At 45.5% G+C, this 23,513-nt stretch overlaps 1 protein-coding gene and 2 pseudogenes across 1 annotated transcript in view; all 3 read left to right on the plus strand.

Moving 5' to 3' along the window:
* Positions 1-456: 456 nt before the first annotated feature.
* On the plus strand, positions 457-1,461 carry LOC100955793 (annotated as a pseudogene).
* Positions 1,462-12,804: 11,343 nt separating this feature from the next.
* On the plus strand, positions 12,805-13,857 carry LOC100956104 (annotated as a pseudogene).
* Positions 13,858-19,641: 5,784 nt separating this feature from the next.
* Positions 19,642-23,513, plus strand: part of VSTM5 (V-set and transmembrane domain containing 5) — a 32,032-nt gene continuing 28,160 nt past the window's right edge. The window contains exon 1 of the mRNA XM_003780821.2: positions 19,642-19,743. Within this exon, the coding sequence (XP_003780869.1) occupies positions 19,653-19,743 (91 nt within the window). The 5' untranslated portion in view covers positions 19,642-19,652. The remainder of the gene's footprint in view (positions 19,744-23,513) is intronic.

Below are 23,513 nucleotides of genomic sequence, written 5' to 3' on the forward strand. Positions count from 1 at the left end.
AACTCCCTGTGCTTGGAAAGGAGCTGAGATAGCTAGTCTTGGTCTGCTGAAAGCAGGAAGGGGCTTTCTGGGGAAGGGGCTTTTTTGGAGCAATTACCTAACAGAAATGCCACCAATTGGTGCCCTCCCTGACCCTTTAACTCCCCATCCACCATAACCCATGTGTGGATTCCTTTCCTGATTTCACCCCATCTGCATCCAGGTGCAAATAAAGTCCACATTACTCCTACAGAACAGGGATTCCATTTTTCTTTCATTTTGTGCCAAGGAATAATCTTTCATCCTTGGGTCCAGAACCTTTCACACACCAAGACCACACTACCCACATTTCAGAGGCCAGAGTTTTCTGTTACAAGGCAACATGAAGAGTGTGTGTGGCTACCTGACACTCTGATCGAAACAACACACTATGCTGGACTTATTATTCCACCTGCTCCTACAAAGCCAAACTTTGACGGTCCTCGAGAGAAGATGCAGAAGCTGGGAGAGGGTGAAGGATTTGTGATCAAAGAAGAATTTGCCAAGATGAAACAAGAACTGGAAGCTGAATATCTTGCTGTCTTTAAGAAGACTGTATCTTCCCATGAAGTCTTTCTTCCCTGTTCTCAGTAAAGACCGCAACTTTTGTGTTTTCCTAGAATATGATCGGAATCTAAGTGTTAGATGGGAAAATACCAAGGAGATATTTGGTGGCCTTTCAAAAGTGAGGTGAAAAGTGCTGATGAAGTAAGTCCTTTTTTCTGGAGTTAAGGACTTCTTTGAGCAAGAGAACTTTCTTATTAATTAGTACAATAGGATTAAGGATTCCTGTGTAAAAGCTGACAAAATGACCAGCTCTCATAAAAATGTGGCTGATGACTACATCCAGGCTGCAGCCTGCTTGCATAGCCTGGCTTTAGAAGAGCCCATGGTCATCAAACAGTACTTACTGAAGGTTGCTGAGCTATTTGAAAAATGTAGGAAAGTAGCAGGCCGAGTCTCAGCAGATGCAGATTTAGAGCTGACAGAGTTTCTCCGATACTACATGCTCAACATAAAGGCTGCTAAGAATCTCTTAGATAGATGCACCAAAGCCCTCGTTGACTATCAGAACTCAAAGCTCTGGATAAGGCATGGTTAAAAAGTAGAGACGTCAGGGTGGTTGAGGCAAAACAGCAAAAATACTGCCAGAAATTTGAACAGCTTTCTGAATATGCAAAAGAAGGACCAATGAATTTCAAATGGAAGAGAGTGGCAGCATTTAGAAAGAATCTAATTGGAATGTCTGAACTGGAAATAAAGCATGCCAGCAGCAAGGTCTCCCTTCCGCAGAGCTGCTTTGGCTTGTTCAAGAACGACTCTTCTGCCTTTACTCTGAAGGAAGAAAGGAGTGTGAAAGAAAAGCCACACATCACTTGCACTTCAATCATAAGACTTAACAGTTCTGACTTTAGTTTAAAATTATGTGAACAAATATTTTGATTTCTAATTAAAAATTAGAAATTTTTATTTTATTATTAAAAATAATAATAAAATAAAATGTGGATAATAATTCCCATCCAGCCAGGCGCAGTGGCTCACTGTAATGTCAGCACTTTGGAGGCCGAGGCAGGTGGATTGCCTGAGCTCACAGGTTGGAGAGCAGCTGTAGCAAGAGCAAGAACTTGTTTCTAAAAATAGCCGGGCACTGTGGCAGGCGCCTGTAGTCCCAGCTACTGGGGAGGCAGAGACAAGAGAATCGCTTAAAAGCAGGAGTTTGAGGTTGCTGTGAGCTATGACGCCACAGCACTCTACCAAGGTGACAAGTGAGACTCTGTCTCAAAAAATAATTATTATTACTATTCCCATCTGATGATCTGGTTGTGATAATTAGGTGACATAATTTACATAACGCTGCTGCATTACTGCTGACACAGTTCCCACCTCCACCACCATCCATCTTCACCCACAAGACCCTCAGAGCCCCTCCAGTGGCCCTTACTGAGCACAGGTGTGGCCACATGGCACAGAGGCTGGACTGACTATAAGGAGCCCTGCATGGCTTTGGAATTTCCACTGGGTACAGCACCCAGCCTGTCTGGCCTTGAAGTTCTTCATCTGTAATGTCTATTCCAACCCTGCCCACTTTGTAGAGGGGATAGGAGATTGAAGTGCATTAGTGTAATTTGTAAATATCGGCAAACATGGACATGACTAAGTTCATGTTGAAGTACATGGCAGCGTTCTGAAGTGCTACTTCCTTGGGGAGTTTTTGCATTTTTCTCTGCGGTGGAATGTAAGCAGCTGTTTACTTAATAAAGCTGCTTTGGGCTTTTATCATGAGATCAATTCTGTGCAAAGAATTAGTTCATAAATAACCTGTCTTTCTCTGTGCTATTAGATATATGAGTTGAACATTTATTCATTCATCCATTCATTTATTCAATAAATCTTTATGGAATCCCTGACATTTGAAATAAGCTACAGTATGTATCTCTTTAAGAATATATTTTAATCTTATTAGTAATTATTTGATTGTCACCTCCCACTGACTAGATTGTGAGCTTTATGAGGACAAGGAGGCCCAGGCAAGGGTCTGTTACCAACCAAATGAACACAAAGGACTGATCACTCTTTAAATAACACAGGTGCTATAAGCCACTTCTCTCTGACCATTAACTATACCCACAGGGGCGGCTTGTCACCTTGGTCAGGCCAGGGAGGGGGAGCTGGACTGATCACGTTTGAATCACCATACAAAGTACTCCAGGTCACTGAGCAGCCTCCAGACCCAGGCCAGGCATCAGACCCCAGGCTGGCCTGTGCTTCTCTGTGAGCACAGCTTGGTGTTGCCCCACCCACATGCTAGCTCTCCAGCCCCTTTGCAGCCTACAAGGCTGGGGCCATTAGGGCTGCCTGGAGCCTCTGATATTAATGAGGGACGCTTTCAGCACAACTTGGCTCTGCTTCCTGGGCATTAGCCCACGGCGAGCATAAACAGATCCTGCTGACAAGGGCATTTCTCTCTGGTCCTGGGCCCTGCCAAGGCTGCCTAATAAATGGCCGGCATGGGGAGGATCTGGCTTCTCCCCTCTCTTTTGTCTCCTTTCTTTCTTCCTGTCCCCTCTTCATCTTCCCACCCCTCCTGGTCCCCACATTACCATCTTTTTTCTGCCCCCCACACTTCTACGCTATCCCTTTCCTGCTTCCCCACTGTCCCTCTCCTCCTCCTCCTGTGCTCACCTCCCCACACTGTCTCTCTTTCCACTTCTCTCATCTTTGCTGAAATCCACCTCTGTCTCTCTTAACACCTTTTTGTGCATTTCCCATCTTCAAAATCCTTTGAAAAACATCCCTCTCAATGAGTGTTACAAGCCATCAAAAAGCTGTGTCATAATTTACCGAACCATTTCCCTATTGTTAGACTGTTCTGTTTCTGATTTTTCACTATTGTAAATGGTGCTGTCATAACAAACATAAATGGAAATGTGTAGAAATTGAAGATTTTTTTTCATTAAGGCAGTGATATAAGAGCATGGGCTCTGGAGCCAGACCAGCTGGGTTTGAATCTCAGTTCTACCATTTACTAGTTGTATAATCCAGAGAAGTTATTTAACTCATTAAATGCCATGTAAGTTGTTTCTAACTCATGCTAGTTTTGAGCCCCAGGGGCTTTGTGAAGCATCTGCAACTCACACATCTCTACTCTGGGAACTGTGTAATAAAACACCGCGGCCCCAAGGAAAAAAATTATTTTTTCTAGTGTGGCAGTCAATGAGTTAACCTTTAATGGCTTTAATTTCCTCACTGGAAATGGAGATTTTTTTGCTTTTATATTTATTTATAATAGCCACATAAGAATTATGCGTATTGATGAGGTATGGCGTGATATTATGATACATGTATACAACGTGCAATGATCAAACCAGGGTAATTGGCATACTCATCACTTCAAACATTCATTTCTTTGTTGTGGGAATATTCAAAATCAACTCTTCTAGCTATTTGAAAAGATGAATTGTTGTTGACCCTAGTCACCTTACAATGCTGTAAAACACTCGAACCTCTCCATCTACCCAGCTGTCCTTTCGTGTCTATTAACCAACCTTGGGCTGCCTCTCCCCTGCCAATCCTTCCCCACCTCCCCATTATTCTACTCTCTACCTCAATGAGATCAACTTTTCAGCATCCACATAGGAGTGAGAACATGCAGTATTTATCTTTCTGTGTGTGGCTTATAGTAGGTATTAGCTATTATTTGTAGTATTATTTAAAGAAGGACATAAAACTGCACTTAGAACAATTGATGTTGCAAACAAGTTAGAAAAAATTATTATTACTGGAAGACTGGGGGAGATTGGAGAATGTTATTAGACAGCTCCAAAAGTCTATATTTGGGTTGGCAGAGTCCAGACATGGGACAGGGATAGCACAGGGCACATTTGCTGCATCACTTGACCTTGGCAGAAGTAACTATTCAATCATCACCCGGTTCCCATGATGCCCAGATATGGCCTCACCATCCCATTCATGTCTTCACAGAGCAAAGAACTGAAGGTGGCCTCTCATTAGCATCTGACTTGAGCTAAGGTAAGGGACGGGCTTCCTTATACCCTGCTCTGGAGCAGCGGTTCTCAGCTCAGGTACACATTAGAATCACCTGGGTGGTGGGGGAGGCAGACTTCCAAGATGGTCCAAAAGCGGGGATACCTGCCTCCTGGCAGTCAAGCTCTTGTGTAAGCACCTCCGTTCAAGTATGGCCTGGGCCTAGTGGCTTGCTTTTAATGAATAGAACGTGACGAAAGTAATGATTATCGTTTCCATGAAAAGGTTATAACAGAGTGTGATGTCCATCTCTCTAGCAGACTCTTTATGCTGACTTTGATAAGGCAAGTTATTTGGTTAAAGAGGCTTATAGGGCAAAAAACTGAAGATGCCTCTCAGCTAACAGCCACCAAGGAACAGAGGCCTCGGTCCAACAGCCTGCGAGGACCTGCATCCTGCCAACAGCCACTGGGTGAGCTTGGAAGCAGATCAGGCTCGGTTCAATCTTGACTGCAGACCCCAAGCCAACACATTGATTCCAACTTTGACAGAAACCCTGAGGCAAGGGACCTGCTAAGCTGTGTCTGGATTCCTGAGCCATAGAAACTGCAAGATGAGAAACGTGTGTTATTTTGTAATACTAAACATGGGGGTAACTTGTTACACAGCAATAGATAACCAAAACAAATGAAAAGGAGGGCCTTAAAAAGGAACGCGGATGCTAAATAAGTCAGAATGTCTAAGGATGGATCCCAAACATTGGTGTTTTTTAAATCTCCTGTGATGATTCTGACAAATTTGCCCAAGTCCATAGCCACCTGTTCCTTAGGTGAACAGGAATCACCTAAGGATTTTGTCAAAATGCAGATGAGGGGGTGGGGGTGGGGGTGGGTGAGGGTTGTTTCCGCCAAGCTCTGGGAATAGGCGGATGCTGTTATTCCCACAGCACGCTGAGGAGCAGGGATCTGGGGACAAGACAAGAGATGAGGGAGCCTGGGGGATGTGCGTGGCCCTGGAAATGGGGCGAGGCAAGAGGAGGCAAGGGATTTAAAGGAGTAAGCCTCTTCTTCTCTCATTTAGGCGTGGAGGGCCAGGGTGAGGCGTGAGGGACGCTACTGTAAGGTTCGAAGTCCGGAGAACAGGGAGAAGCCCACATTTGTAGCTGAGATGAAGAATAAAAGAGGACAAGTTTGTTCGCGAAGAAAAATAATAAATGCTGAGAGGAAAACAAGTGCTGGAAGTAACCTGTGTGAGAGGGTCAGGACATAAAGCCCAGGACCATGTGAAAATGAGGGGCCCCTGCTCCAAAATTAGTGAGATGGTCAACATGGCAGCAGCATGAAGATAAGCGCATGGGCCAGCTGCACGGGCCACATAGCCATGTACCCAGCCTTGGGACAGACTGGTCAAAATCAAGACTTACCTACCCAAGAAAATGTTTGGTGCCCTTGCTACCGCATGTCCCCCCACCCCCGCCCCGCTGAGGACTCCCCCACGCATTGTCTATAATCAGGCTCCGTAAGCGCTGTGCCTCCGCAGAGAGACTGGAAACTGCTAGAAGGCCAAAGGAGTGACCCCTTTGTTATTTCCCCCACAATCTCAAGAAGACTGGATGTGGCTGACGTGAGTTCCCCCAAGATGAGGAGCTGCGTCTGTGTCAGTCACCTGTCCTGCACCTGCTTCCACCGTGCCAGTCCCCACTGAGAAAGAGCCCTGCTCCTAGGAGCAATGCCGGCCTGTCTCTCCCTCATTCCCGCCCTTCCCTGGATCTGAGGTCTCTTTCCCAACTAGCCTCCAGATAACAGGCTATAAAACAGAATGCACACCCTATAGCTCTGAGAATATTCTTAAACAGCGATTTTTTTTTTTTGGAATGTTTTTGGTTCAAATCAGAAAATACCTGACCCATCTCTGGGCATGGCACCTGCCACACACCTGTGCATTTGACATCTGTTGGTCCCTGTGTTGTTTGTGAGTTGCTTACAAACTTAACTTGCACACTCTCAGGCCAGACCCCAGAATGCCTCTTATAAGGCTCAGAGTCTTAGCCAGGTGCAGTAGCTCATGCCTATAATCCTAACACTCTGGAAGGCTGAGGCAGGAGGATCTCTTGAGCTCAGGAGTTTGCAATCAGCCTGAGCAAGAGCAAGACTCTCATCTCTACTAATAGAAAAATTAGCCTGGTGCTGTGGTGGTACCTGTAGTCCCAGCTTCTCAGGAGGCTGAGGCAGGAGGATCACTCAAACCTAGGAAGGAATGTGAGGTTACTGTGAGTTATGACACCACGACACTCCAGCCTAGGGCAACAGAGTGAGACCCTATCTCAAAAAAACAACTTACCGGCTTGGCGCCTGTGGCTCAAGTGGCTAAGGCACTAGCCACATATACCTAAGGTGGTGGGTTCAAATCCAGCCCGGGCCTGCCAAACAACAATGACGGCTGCAACCAAAAAATAGCCTGGCACTGTGGCGGGCACCTGTAGTCCCAGCTACTTGGGAGGCAGAGGCAGGAGACTCACTTGAGCCCAGGAGTTGGAGGTTGCTCTGAGCTGTGATGGGATAGCACTCTACCCAGGGGGAAAGCTTGAGGCTCTGTCTCAAAAAAAAAAAAAAAAACTTACTGAAAATATACAAACTCAGGTAGTTTTCCCTTGCTCTTGCTCTCCCAGCCCTTCTAGTAGTTTCATGAGTATAAACTTATCTTTGTTAAATCCTTTCCAGATAAAAAACTGACAATGGTTTCTGTTTTCCTGATTAAACCCTTCATAACAGAATAATCAACTCTCTTGACTGCTGTTACTTAGTCAATACATAAAGACCAGGGATATACTATCAAACCTAATAATCATGATGCTTAATAATCAGGTGCTTAATAATTAGCACCTGTGGCTCAGTGGGTAGGGTGCCAGCCCCATATACTGAGGGTGACAGGTTCAAACCCAGCCCCAGCCCCAGCCAGCTAAAACAGCAGTGGCAACTGCAACCAAAAAATAGCCGGGCATTGTGGCAGGTGCCAGTAGTCCTAGATACTCGGGAGGCTGAGGCAGGAGAATCACTTAAGCCCAAGAGTTGGAGGTTGCTGTGAGCTGTGACACCATAGCACTCTACTGAGGGTGACATAGTGAGACGCTATCTGAAAAAAAAAATCATGATGCCATTCATTATCTTGTTATGACCCCTTTTCACTGTAGTAGTATGGGAGAAAACATCCTTGGAAAGAATTCAAAAGAAACAAGAGAAATAAACCTATTTTGATGAGCTTTGTTGTCAAAGGAAAAATATAATTGGTAATTAAAAGATAATACAGAGTTAAGAGAGCAAAAGAAAGAAAGAAAGAAAAATACATAGACTGGTTTATCTGACATATACTTCCCAGTACTTATAATCATGTCTCAAACCCAAGAAACGGAAATGTCCAGATGACGAAAAGAATAGAATGTATCGCAGTCTACAGGATTCCCCTGAATTCTACCAGCTGCCCCTTGGCACATAAGGTCCTAAAATTGTAGGTGAATGTGGGATGTGTGGCATCCTGCTCTAGGACTCTGCACCTAAGAAAGAAGGACACTGGTATTTATTGTGAAGCTAGTATGTGTTGGATATTTGCTAGGTACTTCATATACCCAGCAAATCTCATTTAATAGCATTAAATCTCATTTAATAGCATAGAGAAGAAGAAACACTGAGTGATGAGAAGAACTTTTTTATAAGCCAAACAGCTTGGGTTCAAGCAAAGCTCTACCACTTACTACCTCAGTGTCTCAGTTTTCTAATCTGTAAAAAGGATAGAATGAAAATAACAGTACTTCCCTTATGGAGTTGATTGGTTGATTCAAGGACTAAATGAGTTACTACAGGTAAGGCACTGGCTTCCACATTCACCTTCACAACAACTTCGGGAGACTGTCGAGAAAAAGCTACGAGGCATGGTCTTGTAGTCCCAGCTTCTCAGGAGGCTGAGGCAGGAGGATCAATCACTTGAGACCAGGAGCTCAAGACTGCAGCAAGCTGTGATCCTGCCACTACATTTCAATTTGGATGACACAGCAAGACCCTGTCTCAAAAAAAAAAAAAAAAAAAAACTTGATATACAGAACAATGTGAATGAATCCAAAATCGTACTAGGAAAAGAAAATCAGACACAAAATACTACATGTTGTATGATTCTACATATATTAACATCGTAGATATGCAAATAAACCATATTGACATGAAACAATTCAGTGCTTGCCTAGGGCTGAGGAAAGGATGGACTACCCAGAGGAGACTTCTTGGGGTGATGGAAATGACTGTATCTTAATATTGGGGGTATTGGTTTTGTGGGTACATATTGTGACAATAAGTAGTTCAAAATCTAAGTTGTTAGAGCCCTAAATTATTTTGAGGCTTAAAGGAATGTGAATCACTGGGCCTGTGTCACATGGCAGGCAGCTGGAGCCTAGGGAGCAGTAAGCTCTGTCTCTCTGATTACAGATTCAGCCTTTTCTCTCACCCGCATTGTTGTTCTGCTGTATTTTTGTTTTCAAAAAATGTTGTCAGTGGTCCTCTGTTGCATTTTAAAGTTGTTACCTGTAATTTATTTTCAGTATGTAATAAGTGCTGTAAGTGGCCAAGAGCTCCAGGAAAGCCCCTTTCCCTCTCCACTGTCGATTTTCATTAAAGATGAAGCTCCCTCTTAACTTTCTCACACAAAGACTTCATGGCTATCACGTTACCTTAAAACGGAATGTTAAATTGAAAAGAAAATGAAAACCAGCTACAAAGAAAATAATTAACTTATAAACCAGCCTTACCTAGAAAATATTGCAAACTTGTTCTATTTCTTTTGTTTTCTGCCTGTGTTAATAAAAATTTAACCAGATCACTGACCCCATTTCTCTGGAGTTTGTACATCCCAGGATGGCTATTCCTAGCTTTTCACTTGAATAAACTTTTTTTTTTCTTTTTATTTGAGACAGACTCTCATTGTCTGGCATCATAGCTCACAGCAACCTCAAACTCCTAGGTTCAAGTGATCCTCTTGCCTCAGCCTCCCAAGTAGGTGTGACTATAGGTGCCTGCCACAGCGCTGGCTAGTTTTTTACTTTTAGTAGATACGAGGTCTCCTGAGCTCAAGCAATCCACCTGCCTCAGCCTCCCAGGGTGCTAGGATTACAAGCGTGAGCCACTGTACTCGACCCTGAATAAACTCTTTAAAACTAGATTCTGCACAGTGGCTCACGCCTGTTATCCTAGCACTCTGTGAGGCCAAAGCAGGTGGGTTGCCTGAGCTCATAGGTTCAAGATGAGCCTGAGCAAGATCGAGAGTTCTTCAAGTTCAAGATCAAGACCCCCATCTCTAATAATAGCCAGGCACTGGGGTGGGCACCTGTAGTCCCAGCTACTCTGGAGGCTGAGATAAGAGAATTGCTTGAGCCCAAGTGTTTGAGGTTGCTCTGAGCTATGATGCCAGACAAAGTAAGATTCTGTCTCAAAAAATAAATAGATTCTAATTCTTTTGATTATTCAGGTTGACAATATAAATAATAAAACTCATCAAATTGTACACTTTAAATGAGTGCAGTCCCCTGCTCATAAATGAAATGCTGGTCAAGTTGATTTTAAAACATGGGGGGAAGTGGCTGTGAAGGTGGGTGGAACAGGGCTGCTTTGTGCCGAGAACTAAATGAGGAGGAGGATGTTCAAGGTATAAGAAACAAAAAATGATCTAGCCCAGAGGCACCCAAATATTTTCCATCCATGGAGAACCAAGGGCAGAAAGCATCTGGTCCCTGATGCAGGCAATGCGGAGGTACAATAATATCTGATGATTTAAAATTAAGAATAGAAACCACCTAAAAGTTGTTATTTTCACCACATTCTGGAAATTCTGGACAATATTAGTGTTAAAATACTCCTCCCTGCTGGAGCAGACTGCTCCTTCACTGATGTCTTCAGCTGTAGTCTACAGGATCAAAAATTTTTTTTTTTTTTTTTTTTCAGTTTTTGGCCAGGGCTGAGTTTGAACCTGCCACCTCTAGCATATGAGGCCAGTGCCCTACTCCTTTGAGCCACAGATGCCGCCCAGGAACAGAAATTTCAAAATAGCATGTAGGCCATGTTAATTTTTAGTGAATACAATAAAGAATTGCGATTTTTGAACAAATTCATAAGTTTTCATCATCACCCTGTTTTTCTTGGGCAGTATTTCTTCATAACTTTTTTGTTGACTCTTATTGAAATTAGACTTTCTTTTTTTTTTCTTTGAGATAAGAGTCTCGTGCTGTTGGCCCAGCTAGAGTGCAGTGGTGTCATTGTAGCCCACTGCAACCTCAAACACCTGGGGCTCAAGTGATCCTCTTGCCTCAGCCTCCTGAGTAGCTGGGACTATAGGCCTGTGTTGCTATGCCTGGCCTTGAAATTAAACTCAAGTAACTCAATTCCCATCTTGTATATGGGATTCTGCGCCCATGCATGTTACCTTAATGGTAATACTAAGTCCTATTATCCAACTAGCTCATGGTACCAGCTAACATAGGGAAACTGTTTGTTTGTGTTTCTAATTTTTTTTTTTGAGACAGAGTCTCACTATGTCATCCTTGGTAGAGTGCCATGGCATCACAGCTCACAGCAACCTCAAACTCGGGCTTAAATGATTCTCTTGATTCAGCCTCCCAAGTAGCTGGAACTACAGGCACCTGCCACAACACCCGGCTATTTTTTGTTGCAGTTGTCATTGCTGTTTTAGCTAGTCTGGGCCGAGTTCAAACCCACCAACTTCGGTGTATGTGGCTGGCCAGGGGTGCCGAGCCTGTGTTAGGGATGCCACAGTGCCAGGAATGCCGAGCCTGTGTATCTAATTTTTAATGTATCTTCTAGGATCAAGTACATTGGCTCCAAGCTGTGTACCCAATACCTAACTTCTCATTTTTACCAAAGAAAAAACTAAGACCCAATAAATAAATCATTTCCATAATGGAATAACCAGAATTCAGATTAGACTTTACATTTCATCACGGCACCCCAACTGTGTATTTGCTGAGTCCCTTCCATATACCCAGCAGGAAGAGACAGCCCATAAAAGAGTCGGAAGAAATCATCTCGGCCTTCAGAACTATGTAGTCTTCAAAACTAAAGGAATTTTTCCAACAGTGCCTGAGTGCCCCTTATGGCAGGCACTGAGCTGGATACAGTGACAGTAACTGACGTGGATCAAGGGTTTACCAGGTAATCGTGTCATTTCACACTTACGTCTTAGCTAACGCCCACAACAATACTAGTCAGTGGTAACATCATAATCCCACATTAGAGTTAAGAAATAGCTGCTCAAGAAATATTACTAGCTTGCCTAAGGCCACACAGCTGGCAAGTGGAAGAGCTGGGTTTTTCCTACTCTAACTCCAAAGCCAGAGTTTTTTTCTTTTTTTTTTTTTCAAAAAGCTAGACTTCTTTCTACCTGTAATCCTAGCACTCTGGGAGTCAGAGGTGGTTGGACTGCTTGAGCTCACAAGTTTGAGACCAGCCTGAGCAAAAGCGAGACCCCCATCTCCAAAAGCTGGGCATTGCGGCGGCCACCTATAGTCCCAGCTACTGAGAAAGCTGAGGCAAGAGGATCTCTTGAGCCTAAGAGTTGGAGGTTGCTATGAGCTATGAGACCATAGCATTCCCCCAAGGCTGACAAAGTGAGACTCTGTCTCAAAAAAATAAATAAATAGCATAAAGCCAGAGTCCTTAACCAATGTGCTCCCCGACCTCTCCATCACGTGGACAGGATACAAAGAGATTGTGTCTAATAGGTGAATTGAGGCTCGTGTGCAACAATCACACAACCTCTGATTACAGACACTAAACATAGGCTGCGTGGTGTAGACAGTTCAGGCCATCAGAGTTCAAAAAAAGAGGAGACTCCCCATAACGATCTTCCCTGTAGTAAGCTTGGCCTCTGTGTGGGGGAATGCAAACCACCTGAGCCCAGCTCAAAGGGCCAACTGTAACAAAGGCTCGTGTAAACTTCCATCTTTTATGTCTATCTTCCATGGGTGACGTTCAACACAATCCCCTGCCAGTTCAGACATCTGCCTGTCACCCTAATACTCACATGGGATAAATAACAAGAAGCATATTTTCAAGGCAGACAAAAGCAGTAAGTACCTACAGGCTATCCGAATGTGGTAATCAATTTTGCAGAATACCAGGATATATATTCGCACAAATTCAAATGTTCTTACAAGAACAGAACAGCATATTTCAAATCCACAATATGCTTAAGAATAAGAAATGCACAGGGAGGGGGAAGCGGGAAGGCAGCGACAGCGGGATCAGGATGAACAGCGGCGGTGGCTTTGGGTTGGGCTTAGGCTTAGGCCTCACCCCTACGGTGATTTAGGTGGCAAATCTGTTGTCAGCCGTGAGCAGCGAGCAGATGCGTTCACTTTTTCCTTCCTGGGAGAAATTGAGGAACTGAGGCTCTGCCTGCCGGACAACACACCTCTTGCTTTTTCCTCCAAAGTATGTTATGTTAAGTTTCGTGACCCATTCAGTGTTGGTGTGGCCCAGCATCTAACTAACACGGTTTTTATTGACAGAGCTCTGATAGCTGTTCCTTGTGCAGAAGGTAAAATCCCAGAGGAATCTAAAGCCCTTTCTTTATGGGCTCCTGCTCCAACCCTGACAAGTCTGATGCCTGGTGCAGGATTGCTTCCCATACCAACGCCAAGTCCCTTGACGACTCCTGGTGTTTCACTTAGCAGTTTGGGAGCTATACCAGCAGCAGCATTAGACCCCAACATTACAACGCTTGGGGAGATACCACAGCCACCACTTATGGGAAATGTGGATCCTTCCAAGATTGATGAAATTAGGAGAACAGTCTATGTTGGAAATTTGAATTCCCAGACAATGACAGCTGAGCAACTACTTGAATTTTTTGAACAAGTTGGGGAAGTGAAGTTTGTGTGGATGGCAGGTGATGAGACTCAGCCAACTCGGTTTGCTTTTGTGGAATTTGCAGACCAAAATTCTGTCCCAAGGGCCCTTGCTTTAAATGGAGTTAAGTTTGGAGACAGGCCACTGAACATAAATCCCTTTAACAATGCATAGTAAAGCCCCCCGAGATGACACCTCAGGCCGCAGCTAAGGAATTAGAAGTAATGAGCGAGTAGGAGAGGCTCAGTCGTTTATCTCAGCAGCTACTGAACCAGAGTCTGGAAAGAGCAATGAAAGAAAAGGCGGTCAGTCTGGTTCCCACTCTCGCTCAAAACCCAGGTCTAGCTCAAAATCCCCTTCTAGAAGGAAAAGATCACAGTCAAAACACAGGGAAAGGCGAAGGAGGAAGGGCAGGAGTTGTTCAGATCATCAAGAACATCCAAAACCATAAAGAGGAAATCTTCTAGCTCTCCATCCCCTAGGAGGAGAAGGAGCCCAATAAAGAACCAGATTCAAGCCTGAGCCAAGAAGGAGATGACAGGATGCACCAAGGGCTGAGGAGAATGAAGTGCAGCAAAATGCGAATTGGCGGCCAAATGAAGAAAACCCCTCTACCCCAACAGAAGCAGTGTAGGACCAACAAACGCACCTTTACACTCAGTGCTGGAATAAAATCCAGAGCTTTTGATTCTCTCAACAAGATGTAAACAGAGAAGAAATCCAGTTGAGAATAAAGATAGGATCTAACAGTTTTTCCAGTTGTTAGGTGACTTTATGGCCATCTTGTTGCTGAGTTAGAAAATAAAGCATGGACATCACGAAAACGACAGATGTTACCCAAACTCATCTTCTAAAATCTGGGCATTTCCATGGAGGCTGCCACACTTGTCATGTGGTTTGTTAGTGTTTGCCAAGAACCACTGCAAACGAATCGAACATCAAAGATCCCAATTTGTACCATCCCTAAGGACTGGAGATAAGCATTGGAGGCTCTTTTAAAAAATGGTAGTTACTGAATTTTGTATTGTTTAACTGTTTCTTTTTTTATTTCAGTATATTCACTTTGATGATGTGCTTGAAATTGGTGCAGATATATACACACCCTTGTAAGTGCAAAGTATGTGAGAAGTTTTAACATTTACTTCACAAGATTTACAATGATGTGTTCAATTCTCACACTTGTGTTTTCTTTTGCTCACTGTTTAGGACAACGGTTTTCTTTAAAATAGTTTTGCAGATTAAAATTGCTTAAATAAGTGGATTAAAAAACCAACTGACAATGCATGCTACTGTTCTTTTTCAAAAGGAAGAACAACCGTGTTGAATACTAATAATAATGTATTAGTATTCGGTGTTTAGAACTGTTGGGTCTACCCATGAAGTGAGCATTTATTTTTGAACTTTCTTGACATTTCCAAGCTTCTTATGAATAATATTGCGATGTGTCTTGGCAGCTGTAGGTGGCAAAGGTGCCCTTTTAAAAAGGAATCTAGGTTTTCAAATGGGCTATGGGGGCACAAGCTGAAGCTTTAGTGCCTTCTACAATGTGGTATACTGTTTTCTAGAATTTTATATGTGCTAGTCATTCTCAATCATATGGAATCTAGAAGGATATTTCACTCATACCCATCAGAGAAGTGTGCAGGTGGTATGTCAGGAGAGCTTCTTACTTATTTCGCCTAACATGAGAAGGAAGTCCTGTTTTCAAGAATGACTATTTAGAGTCGCACAGTTTGGGGACCATCACTTTTATCTGTGATAACTGAAGATGAAACGTGTTCTCATTTTCCTTAAATCAGAGGAAACACTTTAGTTTTCTATATTGGATGGCCTTAATTATAACCTCTCAATTGTCTTTGCATAAATAATGTGCAGAAATTATACTTAAAGGGAGGGTAGGACTATATGGGAAGTTTTCTTTTTTATGTTTAAGGATGTATTTACTTGAGTTTAAGATTCAGGTCATCCATCATTCTTAGGCTCCCATTCTGCAGAAAGTATGCAAATAACAAGATGACAACGTATAACTTGTAGTTTCTGAACTCTTCATTATGGTTATATTTTCCAAAAAGTAATCTTTTAATTAGCATGTTACTAAAAAATCAAGTATAATTATTTTAATACAGTCTAATACAATCAAATTACTCAGTTGCCTTACCTCATAGGAAGAGTTACTTTTATAAATTTAAAAAGCTGGTAACACATTAGTTACTTGGTTTCCACTTGAGTTTTCTTTTAATGTTAGTACTATTGAAACCTAAGTATTTGGTGGAAAATGGAAAGAGTTGCCCTTATTGCAAGTAATGAAGCCTGGTTTGATTATGAAGCTGCTTAATCACTCTTCACGTGTTCAAAATTACTGCTTTTTGTTTTTTCCTTTTTGTCACTGTGTACATTAAAATTTTGGGAAATGCTTTATTATGTAAAGTATAGATGGTCATTTTAATCATTCAGCCACATATGGTTGGCTGGTAAACAGCTTATCTGATACAAGAACGCTTGGGTACAAATGAAAAGCTTGTGAAAGAGTGCGTGTCTTACACCAACAGCTATCTTACTTATGATATGTAGGTAGCATAGAGCTAATGTTTGAATCTTTGCTATTTTTAGTACTATTTCTCTAATAAAGCTAAGTATTTGAGAAAAAAGACATGCACAGGGATGTGCTGCTGTCAAAAAGCCAGGTCACTACAAACACACACCATTTACTTCTCTTGGAAGGGAAGAATGGCTCTTAAGGTTTTGAGAAAATAAACGTTGATGGGTGTTGTTTTTTCAAGAGCAGTTGACTGGTGAGGAGAGTTACCAAATACTGAGGGCTATAGTCTATGCCAAAGATTGCAAAGAAGGAGCCAACATTTCAGACTAAGTATGAATCCTGAGTTACTTTCTTTTAGCAAAACAAGCATCCCCAGGAGTTAGCGGGAAGGCCCTTCAAAACTTAGCTCCTTTTCTACTTTCTCCTCCTCATCCTTCCCCCTCTGCCTCCACTAATACTGTGCCTGAGATTTTGCAGGCACTTAAATAATATTTGTTGACTGAGGGTTGAGCACAGTGGCTCAAGCCTGTAAGGAGGCTCAGGTGGAAGGATCGTTTGAGGACAAGAGTTCAAGGCCAGAATGGCCATCATAGTGAGACTCCTGTCTCTTAAAAAAAGTGAAAAAATTAGCCAGGTGTTGTAGCAGATGCCTGGTAGTCCTAGCTATTCAGGAGCCTGAGGCAAGAGAATTGCTTGAGCCCGGGAGTTCAAGGTTATTGTGAACTATAATAACATGACTATACTCTAGCCTGAGTGACAGTAAGACCCTATCTCTAAAGAAATAAAAATTAAAAAATATGTTTGTTGAGGGCAGCACCTGTGGCTCAAAGGAGTAGGGCGCTGGCCCCATATGCTAGAGGTGGTGGGTTCAAACCCAGCTCCAGCCAAAAACTGCTTTAAAAAATACATTTGTTGAATAAATAAATGAATTAATGAAATGGTAAATACAATCATGTCTTAAATGGACTCACGCTGTCTCCCTCCTCTCCTATATGAAATCCTATACTATGTTGGGCAGGGTGGCTCACACTTGTAATCCTAACACTCTGAGAGGTGGAGGCAGGTAAATTTCTTGATCTCAGGAGTTTAAGATCAGCCTGAGCAAGAATGAGACCCCATTTTCACTAAAAATAGAAAAACTAGCCAGGGCATTATAGTGGATACCTGTAGTTCCAGCTACTCGGGAGGCTGAGGCAAGAGGGTCACTTGAGCCCAAGAGTTTGAGGTTGCTATGAGCATGGAACTCTACCAAGGGCAACAGAGTAAGATTCTGTCTCAAAAAAAAAAAAAAAAAATCCTACATGAAAGATGTAGGACCTAATCAGACCTAAAAGATATCACACATGAGCTCAAGCAGCCTCCAATCTAGAGCAGGGGTTTTCCACTCTGGGTGTACATTAGAACCACTCAGGGAGCTTTCTAAAAACACTGATGCCTCAGCTCCACTCCCAGAAAATCTGATTCAGTTGAATTGGAGTCGGGTCCAAGCTGTGTGTTTGTTTGTTTCCTAATGTGCAGCCCAGGCTGACAATTTCTGGTTTAATCTAACTCTCTCAGAGGTCCAGAGAGTTAATGTCACTTCTCCATGGCCAGAAAGCTAGGAGGTAACAGGCAGGAGATGCACTCCCAGCATCACGGAGTCACGCCAAGCCTTACAGGCTCTTTATCTCATGAGATTCTTCTAACTTCTCAGACTTCCGTTTTTAACATTGAATATCCACTTGAAGAGTTATTAGGCACCTACAATGTGCCAGAGGCCCGGTGCCAGGTATACAGCAGTGAGCAAACAGCAAGTTTCCTCTCACCTTGGCCACAGCAGGAAAAGTCCCTGTGTCTGGAGGCCTTTCTCAATCTGGATCATTCTGTTTCCACTACCTGGTGAGTTTCTTGGAACTAGAGGTCATGAGTTATTCATCTTTGGAACTGTGCCTAGCACAATGCCCAGTATAGAGACAGATTCATTAAATGTTTGGTGAATAAACAAATGAATGCAAATGATTCCTGAAGGCTTTGCATAAAATAAAGAAAACAGAAAGATGTCAAGAACACTGCCTGTTTTAGTTAGGACGCTCTCAATTTTGTATCAGAAACCCAGCTTAAATTTGCTGAAGCAAAAGAGGGTATTTATTTGCTGATAACAGTAAACCTGAAGGTTGCAAAATTCCAGAGTGCAAATGTTCTTACTAGGCCTCTATCTCTGTCCTCAGTTCCCAGCTCCGTTGTCTCCTCTTGGCTTCACTCTAAATCCAGGGCCTTCCCCACCTGACAGGCAAAACGGCCAACCAGCACCAGGTTCATATCCCCTGTTTTTAGTAATCCCAGCAGTGGTCACACATCAATTCCAGTAAGACTCTGATGGCCCTGACCGCCCATCCTGCAACACTCCAGCTGGCCAACCTCGGTGACAAGCCCACCCTGGGGCAGTCAGCAGGACTGTTGTCACCAAGAACACATGAATTGGCAAGAGCCGCTGTTAAGAACCAGAAGAAGACAGGACAGCAGGCTGGACTACCATGGTGTTCTAGGGCTTTCTGTCTTTCTGCCCTGCCCCCCCTCATCCTTACTGGCAGTGAGGGCTTTTGTCCTCATCCATATAACTTCATGGATGCAAGCTAAGTGATCTAAACAGAACGAATGCTTTCAAAAGCAGGAAAAAAAGGGAGAGAGAGAGGAGGGATCCCAGCCTTATCTGTCCCTTTTATCAGGAAAGCAAAAACTTGTCTAGAAATACCCGCAAGAAGACGTCCCCTTAAATATCACTGGCTTGCACTGAGTCGCTGTTACCCACTGGCCTCAAGGGAGGTCAGAAAATAGAGGTAGTTTTAACAAAGCGGAATGGAATTTCACTATCTTACACCAGCCCTGACCTCCCCACCTTCACCCCTCCTGGACACCCCCCGCAGCACCCCGAGCCTCCCTCACCATTCCATCATATGCCCAGTACAGCAGCTGCTCGGTTGTTGTTGTTGTTTTCTTTTTTCCAGCCCCGCCTCTTGCTAGGATTTCTAGAGGCGCCTGTGTCTGTCTGGCCTCCCCAGCACTCAGCAGCGAGGCCAGCTTCGTTCCACCTTCCACCGATGCTCTCTGAGTGACCGCTACGCGCCGGGGCCTGGCAAGTAAGCAGGCAGAGTGAACATTTCCCGGATGGTTGGGGGTGGATATCAGCAGCGTCCGACGGCTCCACCCGGAGCAGCCGCGGCCCCTCGTCCCCTCCCCACCCCTCACGCCCAGGTGTCATTTCACTTTCCTAAAAGCCTTTCCTTTGCTTCTGAAGCCATCAGATGGTGGGATTCGGTCCTCAGGCAACAGCAAGTACTTGCCCTCTTCCCCGCCACCCCGCGTTCAGCTGAATCCTGAATCAACACCAGTCAACTGGGTGTGAACGGAAGGAGACGGCTCATTATTTGCATTATTTACCTCTGAGTGCGTGCATTGCCATTCCTTCCCAGACTCGTACTCTCGCTCGCTCGCTCGCTCGCTCTCCGCCTCTCTGCCTCCCTTCTCTCTTTCTCTCTCCTTAGGAACTGGTTCAACCAGAGTACAAGCAGCTCATCTGCATTAGCCCTAGAGAACCTGCAGGCGCCGGAGGAGGAGCAGAGAGCAGGCGGCGGCGGCGGGCGGCGGGCGGCGGTGCGGCGCGCACACAGCCCGGCCCGCCGCGCCGCCGGAGCAGCCCATGCCCAGCCGGTGCCGCCCGGGGCCCGCTCATGAGGCCTCCGCCGAGCTGGAGGAGGAAGACCCGCGGCCTCTCCCTCGGACTCTTCGCCCTCTGCCTGGCCGCCGCCCGCTGTCTGCAGAGTAAGCTTGGGGCGCGGGGCCGGGGCGCGTGCGGGGCGCGGGGACCCGGCGGGGCGCGGCCCGAGGGCCTGGGGCAAAGCGGAGGCTCCCCCCGGCTTGGGGCCCCGGGCCACTTCGGGGCTCCTGCCCCACCCGGCGAGCCCCGCAGGCAGTTATCGGAGCCGGAAGGCGGCTCGGAGATAACCGGCTCCCTGCTCGGTGGCCGCCTCCTTTGCAACATTCTTTCTTTTTCCTGGAATAACCAGACTGCAACCCCCAAGGGCGCACGGAGCCCGCCCCCTTCTGTGGGCGCCCCTCCACCCTCAGGGCTTCTCGGGTCATCTGTGCACTCCGCACGCCTCCCCGGCCACTCAGACAGGCGGCCAGCTCCTGAGGGAAAAGGGTTCTGGGGATTAGGGGGTGGGTGTTGGGACTGGAATTCCTCAAGCCGGTATGGTCCCTTGCCGCGCTTGCCCATAGCAGATGGCTTTGGGTGACCGTGTGAGTCTGAATATAAAAGCACAGTCCCACAAACCCCCATGCCACCAAGAGCAGGTCATAATGCAGTTCTACTTTCTCCTTTAATCGTTCTCATCTTACAGATCAGCCAAGTGAGGTTTAGAGAGGGACCAGAGCAGGGCCACTGGAGGTGACATAAAAGCCAGCACTTATTAAGCACTTATGTGTTCACCAGCCCGCTCGCTTCACCGGACTTTCATCATTTCATCCTCAGGGCAACCTATGAAATAAGTGTCACTCTTAATTTCTCACTATTCCGCTGTGAGAAAAATAGAGACACAAAAAAGTGTCTCCACTTTTTCAGACTCAAACCGAAAACTCTAACACTCAACCTTTACCCCTCTCTGCCTGGCGTTGCAGGTTGCAAACTTTTGAAACCCAGTAAGACTAGGGCATGTCCTTCTGGCAGTTATAGATCAAGAAACAGCTGGGTGTTAGTCTCTGCAGGTGTGGGGGTGTGTTTGTCATTGCAGTGGCCTTTTTGGTTGTTTTTCAAACCCCTGGCACAAGGCTTCCAGTAACCGTTCTTTTAACCTGCATCTGCAGGTGCCAGCTGTTTGCCACAGCCTATGATGCCATCATGCTCACCCACTGACTGTACCCTTTCCCTGCAGGAAGCAGGCTACAGTGCTTCCTGGGGATATACTGGTTCACAGTTTTGTCCTCAGGAAGCTTAGGGTCTCACTGGGAAGAGAGACAAGCAAACAAGATTGCCAGCCTTGGAGTGGCTAGCCTTCAGAGGCAAGAGGTGCCCCATTCTGAGAGCCCTGGAGGCTCAAAACCCTGACTTGGGAAATCAGAGCAAACCTCCCTCAGGGAGGCCCACCTACCCAGACCTAACATATGGATAGAGCAGCCGGGAGAACCGGACAGAGGAAGTGAGGGCCAGAGGAAGTGAGGGCGTCCCAGAGACCACAGCCTGTGCAAAACCTGGGGACAGGTAAGAGTTTGCTGTTCTCTGTAGACTCTGTCTTCTGCACAGTTGCACACACTCATTTCAGCTCTGGATCTCTAGCACTTGTCCAGCACTAGCCAGGATCTGCACCTTAGAAGGGGTTGAATGAACAGGTGCCTGCCCTAATGAGGCCAGGGCCTCTGTCAAAAGCTTCTGTCTGGCCAGGTGTGGTGGCTCATTCCTATAATCCTAGTACTCTGAGAGGCTGAGGCAGGAGGATTGCTTGAGCTCAAGAGTTCAAGACCAGCCTGAGCAAGGGACTTCATCCCTGCTAAAAATAGAAAAAATTAGTCAGGTGGCATACGCCTATAGTTCCCTGTTGCTCAGAAAGCTGAGGCAAGATGATTGCTTGAGCCTGGGAGTCTGAGGTTGCTATGAGCTAGGCTAATGCCATGGCACTCCAGCCTAGGCAACAGAACAAGGCTCTGTCTCCAAAAAAAAAAAGAAGAAGAAGAAGGCTCTGTCCAGACACTGAAGTCTGTGTTAAAGCATGCCCACAAACATAGACCCCCTGTGCTTGAAGTCTTTCCTCTATAAATGGCACTGTTACAGACTAAATGTTTGAGTCCCCCCAAGATTTATATATTGAATCTCTAACATCCAATGTGATGATATTTGGAGGTGAGATCTTTGAGAAGTAATTCAGATGAAGTCATGAAGGTGGGGGTCCCCATAATGAGATTAGTCTCCTTATAAGAAGAGAGAGACCAAAGCTTTCATGCGTTCTCTCTTCCTCTGCCTTGGGAGGACACAGCCGGAAAGGAGCTGTTAGCAAGCCAGGACGACCCGCTCCCCAAACTGAATCTGCTGGCACCTGATCTTGGACTTCCCGGCCTGTCTGTGGTTAAAGCCACACTGCCAAGTACATAGCAATCTATTATAGTGATCTGAGCTGACTAGGACAAGAACTTACAGGCTTGTCCCCTCAGACAGCTGGCAGCCCTCCCCAGCAGGCCAGGGTGCAGCACCCTTCTAGAGTCCTTATTATTGCCTTTCCCATTAAATTAGCTCTCCCTACACATACCCAGCACTCTCCCCCTTATTTGGAAGCAGATGATCCAAGGCTATAGTAGTAGGACTGTTTAGTTAATGGCCTGGGCCCCAGGCAGCTTGCCCCCCTTGTTCCCTTGTCTCTAAGCAACAGCCAGCTCCCCCAAAACACACTCGTGCGTGTGCATCCTTTAACAGGGTGGGGCCAGGACCTGAGGAAGTGGCCCCAATGAGTCACTCATGGCCCAGTCCCCAGGAAAATAGAGGAACAGGGTTGGGGCTGAGTCTGAGTCTGAGGAGGGAGTAGACAGACCCAGAGCAGCCACAATCAGAAATGGAGCTATGGGTTTGGGCTTAGCTGAGGGTGCGGTGCAGAAGGGAAAGGAGCCAGCATAGGAGGAATCCCCTTGAGGCCCCTGGGGAGACTTTTGGATCTGTCACCCCAGATGCAGTCTCTGTGTACACACATTTACAGAGCATCTCCTATGCGACACAGGGCTCTGTGTGCTGGCCCCTGACAAAACAGAGATAAACCAGGTGTGATCCCATTCTTCACCAGCCTTTTCAGAGAATAGTTTTACATATACACAAATGTATGCACTAGCAAAAAGTGGGTTTTCAGTGTAGTTTTTAAAAATGCCATCAAGAGCCCGGGTCAGCTAAGCAATAATGACAACTGCAACAGAAAAATAGCTGGGAATCGTGGCGGGCACCTGTAGTCCCAGCTTCTTGGGAGGCTGAGGCAAGAGAATCATTTAAAGCCCAAGAGTTGGAGGTTCCTGTGAGCTGCGATGCCATAGCACTCTACTGAAGGTGACATAGTGAAACTCTGTCAAAAAAAAAAAAAAAAGGAAGGAAGGAAGGAAATAAATAAATCAGTGGCTTTGCTATAGTCTCTTTTGGCCTGGACTGAAGTCGAGCCCTTGCAGAGAGGATGTGTGTTGCTTCTTCCAGTCACTGGTGCCATCCTACATGGGGAAACAGAAGCAGCTCCCTAGAGAAGGTGAGGTTGAGTCGTGAAAGACTAACAGGTGTATACAGCAGGACAGGCTGGAGAAGAGGACTGTAGGCACAGCCGGTGCTTACAAAACAGCTACACTATTCCTCCGGGGGCCTGGCAAGGGAAGAGAGAGTGGGTGTTGCCCTAGCATGCCCCTGCTAGGACTTAGCCACTGCAGCCCTCAGAGGCCCCTCTGACCCTGGAGCCCACAGCACGTGCATTCAGCATGCTGCTCTCCCTGCACCTGGGTTTCCCTGGGACACAGGCTTGGAGTAAGGAGGTCCTTACTACCTAGCAGGAATGGGAGTGGTGGTGGTGGTGGGGAGG

Source organism: Otolemur garnettii, unplaced genomic scaffold (assembly GCF_000181295.1).
Source record: "Otolemur garnettii isolate 467f Iridium unplaced genomic scaffold, OtoGar3 scaffold00001, whole genome shotgun sequence".
NCBI classification, from domain to species: Eukaryota; Metazoa; Chordata; class Mammalia; order Primates; family Galagidae; genus Otolemur; species Otolemur garnettii.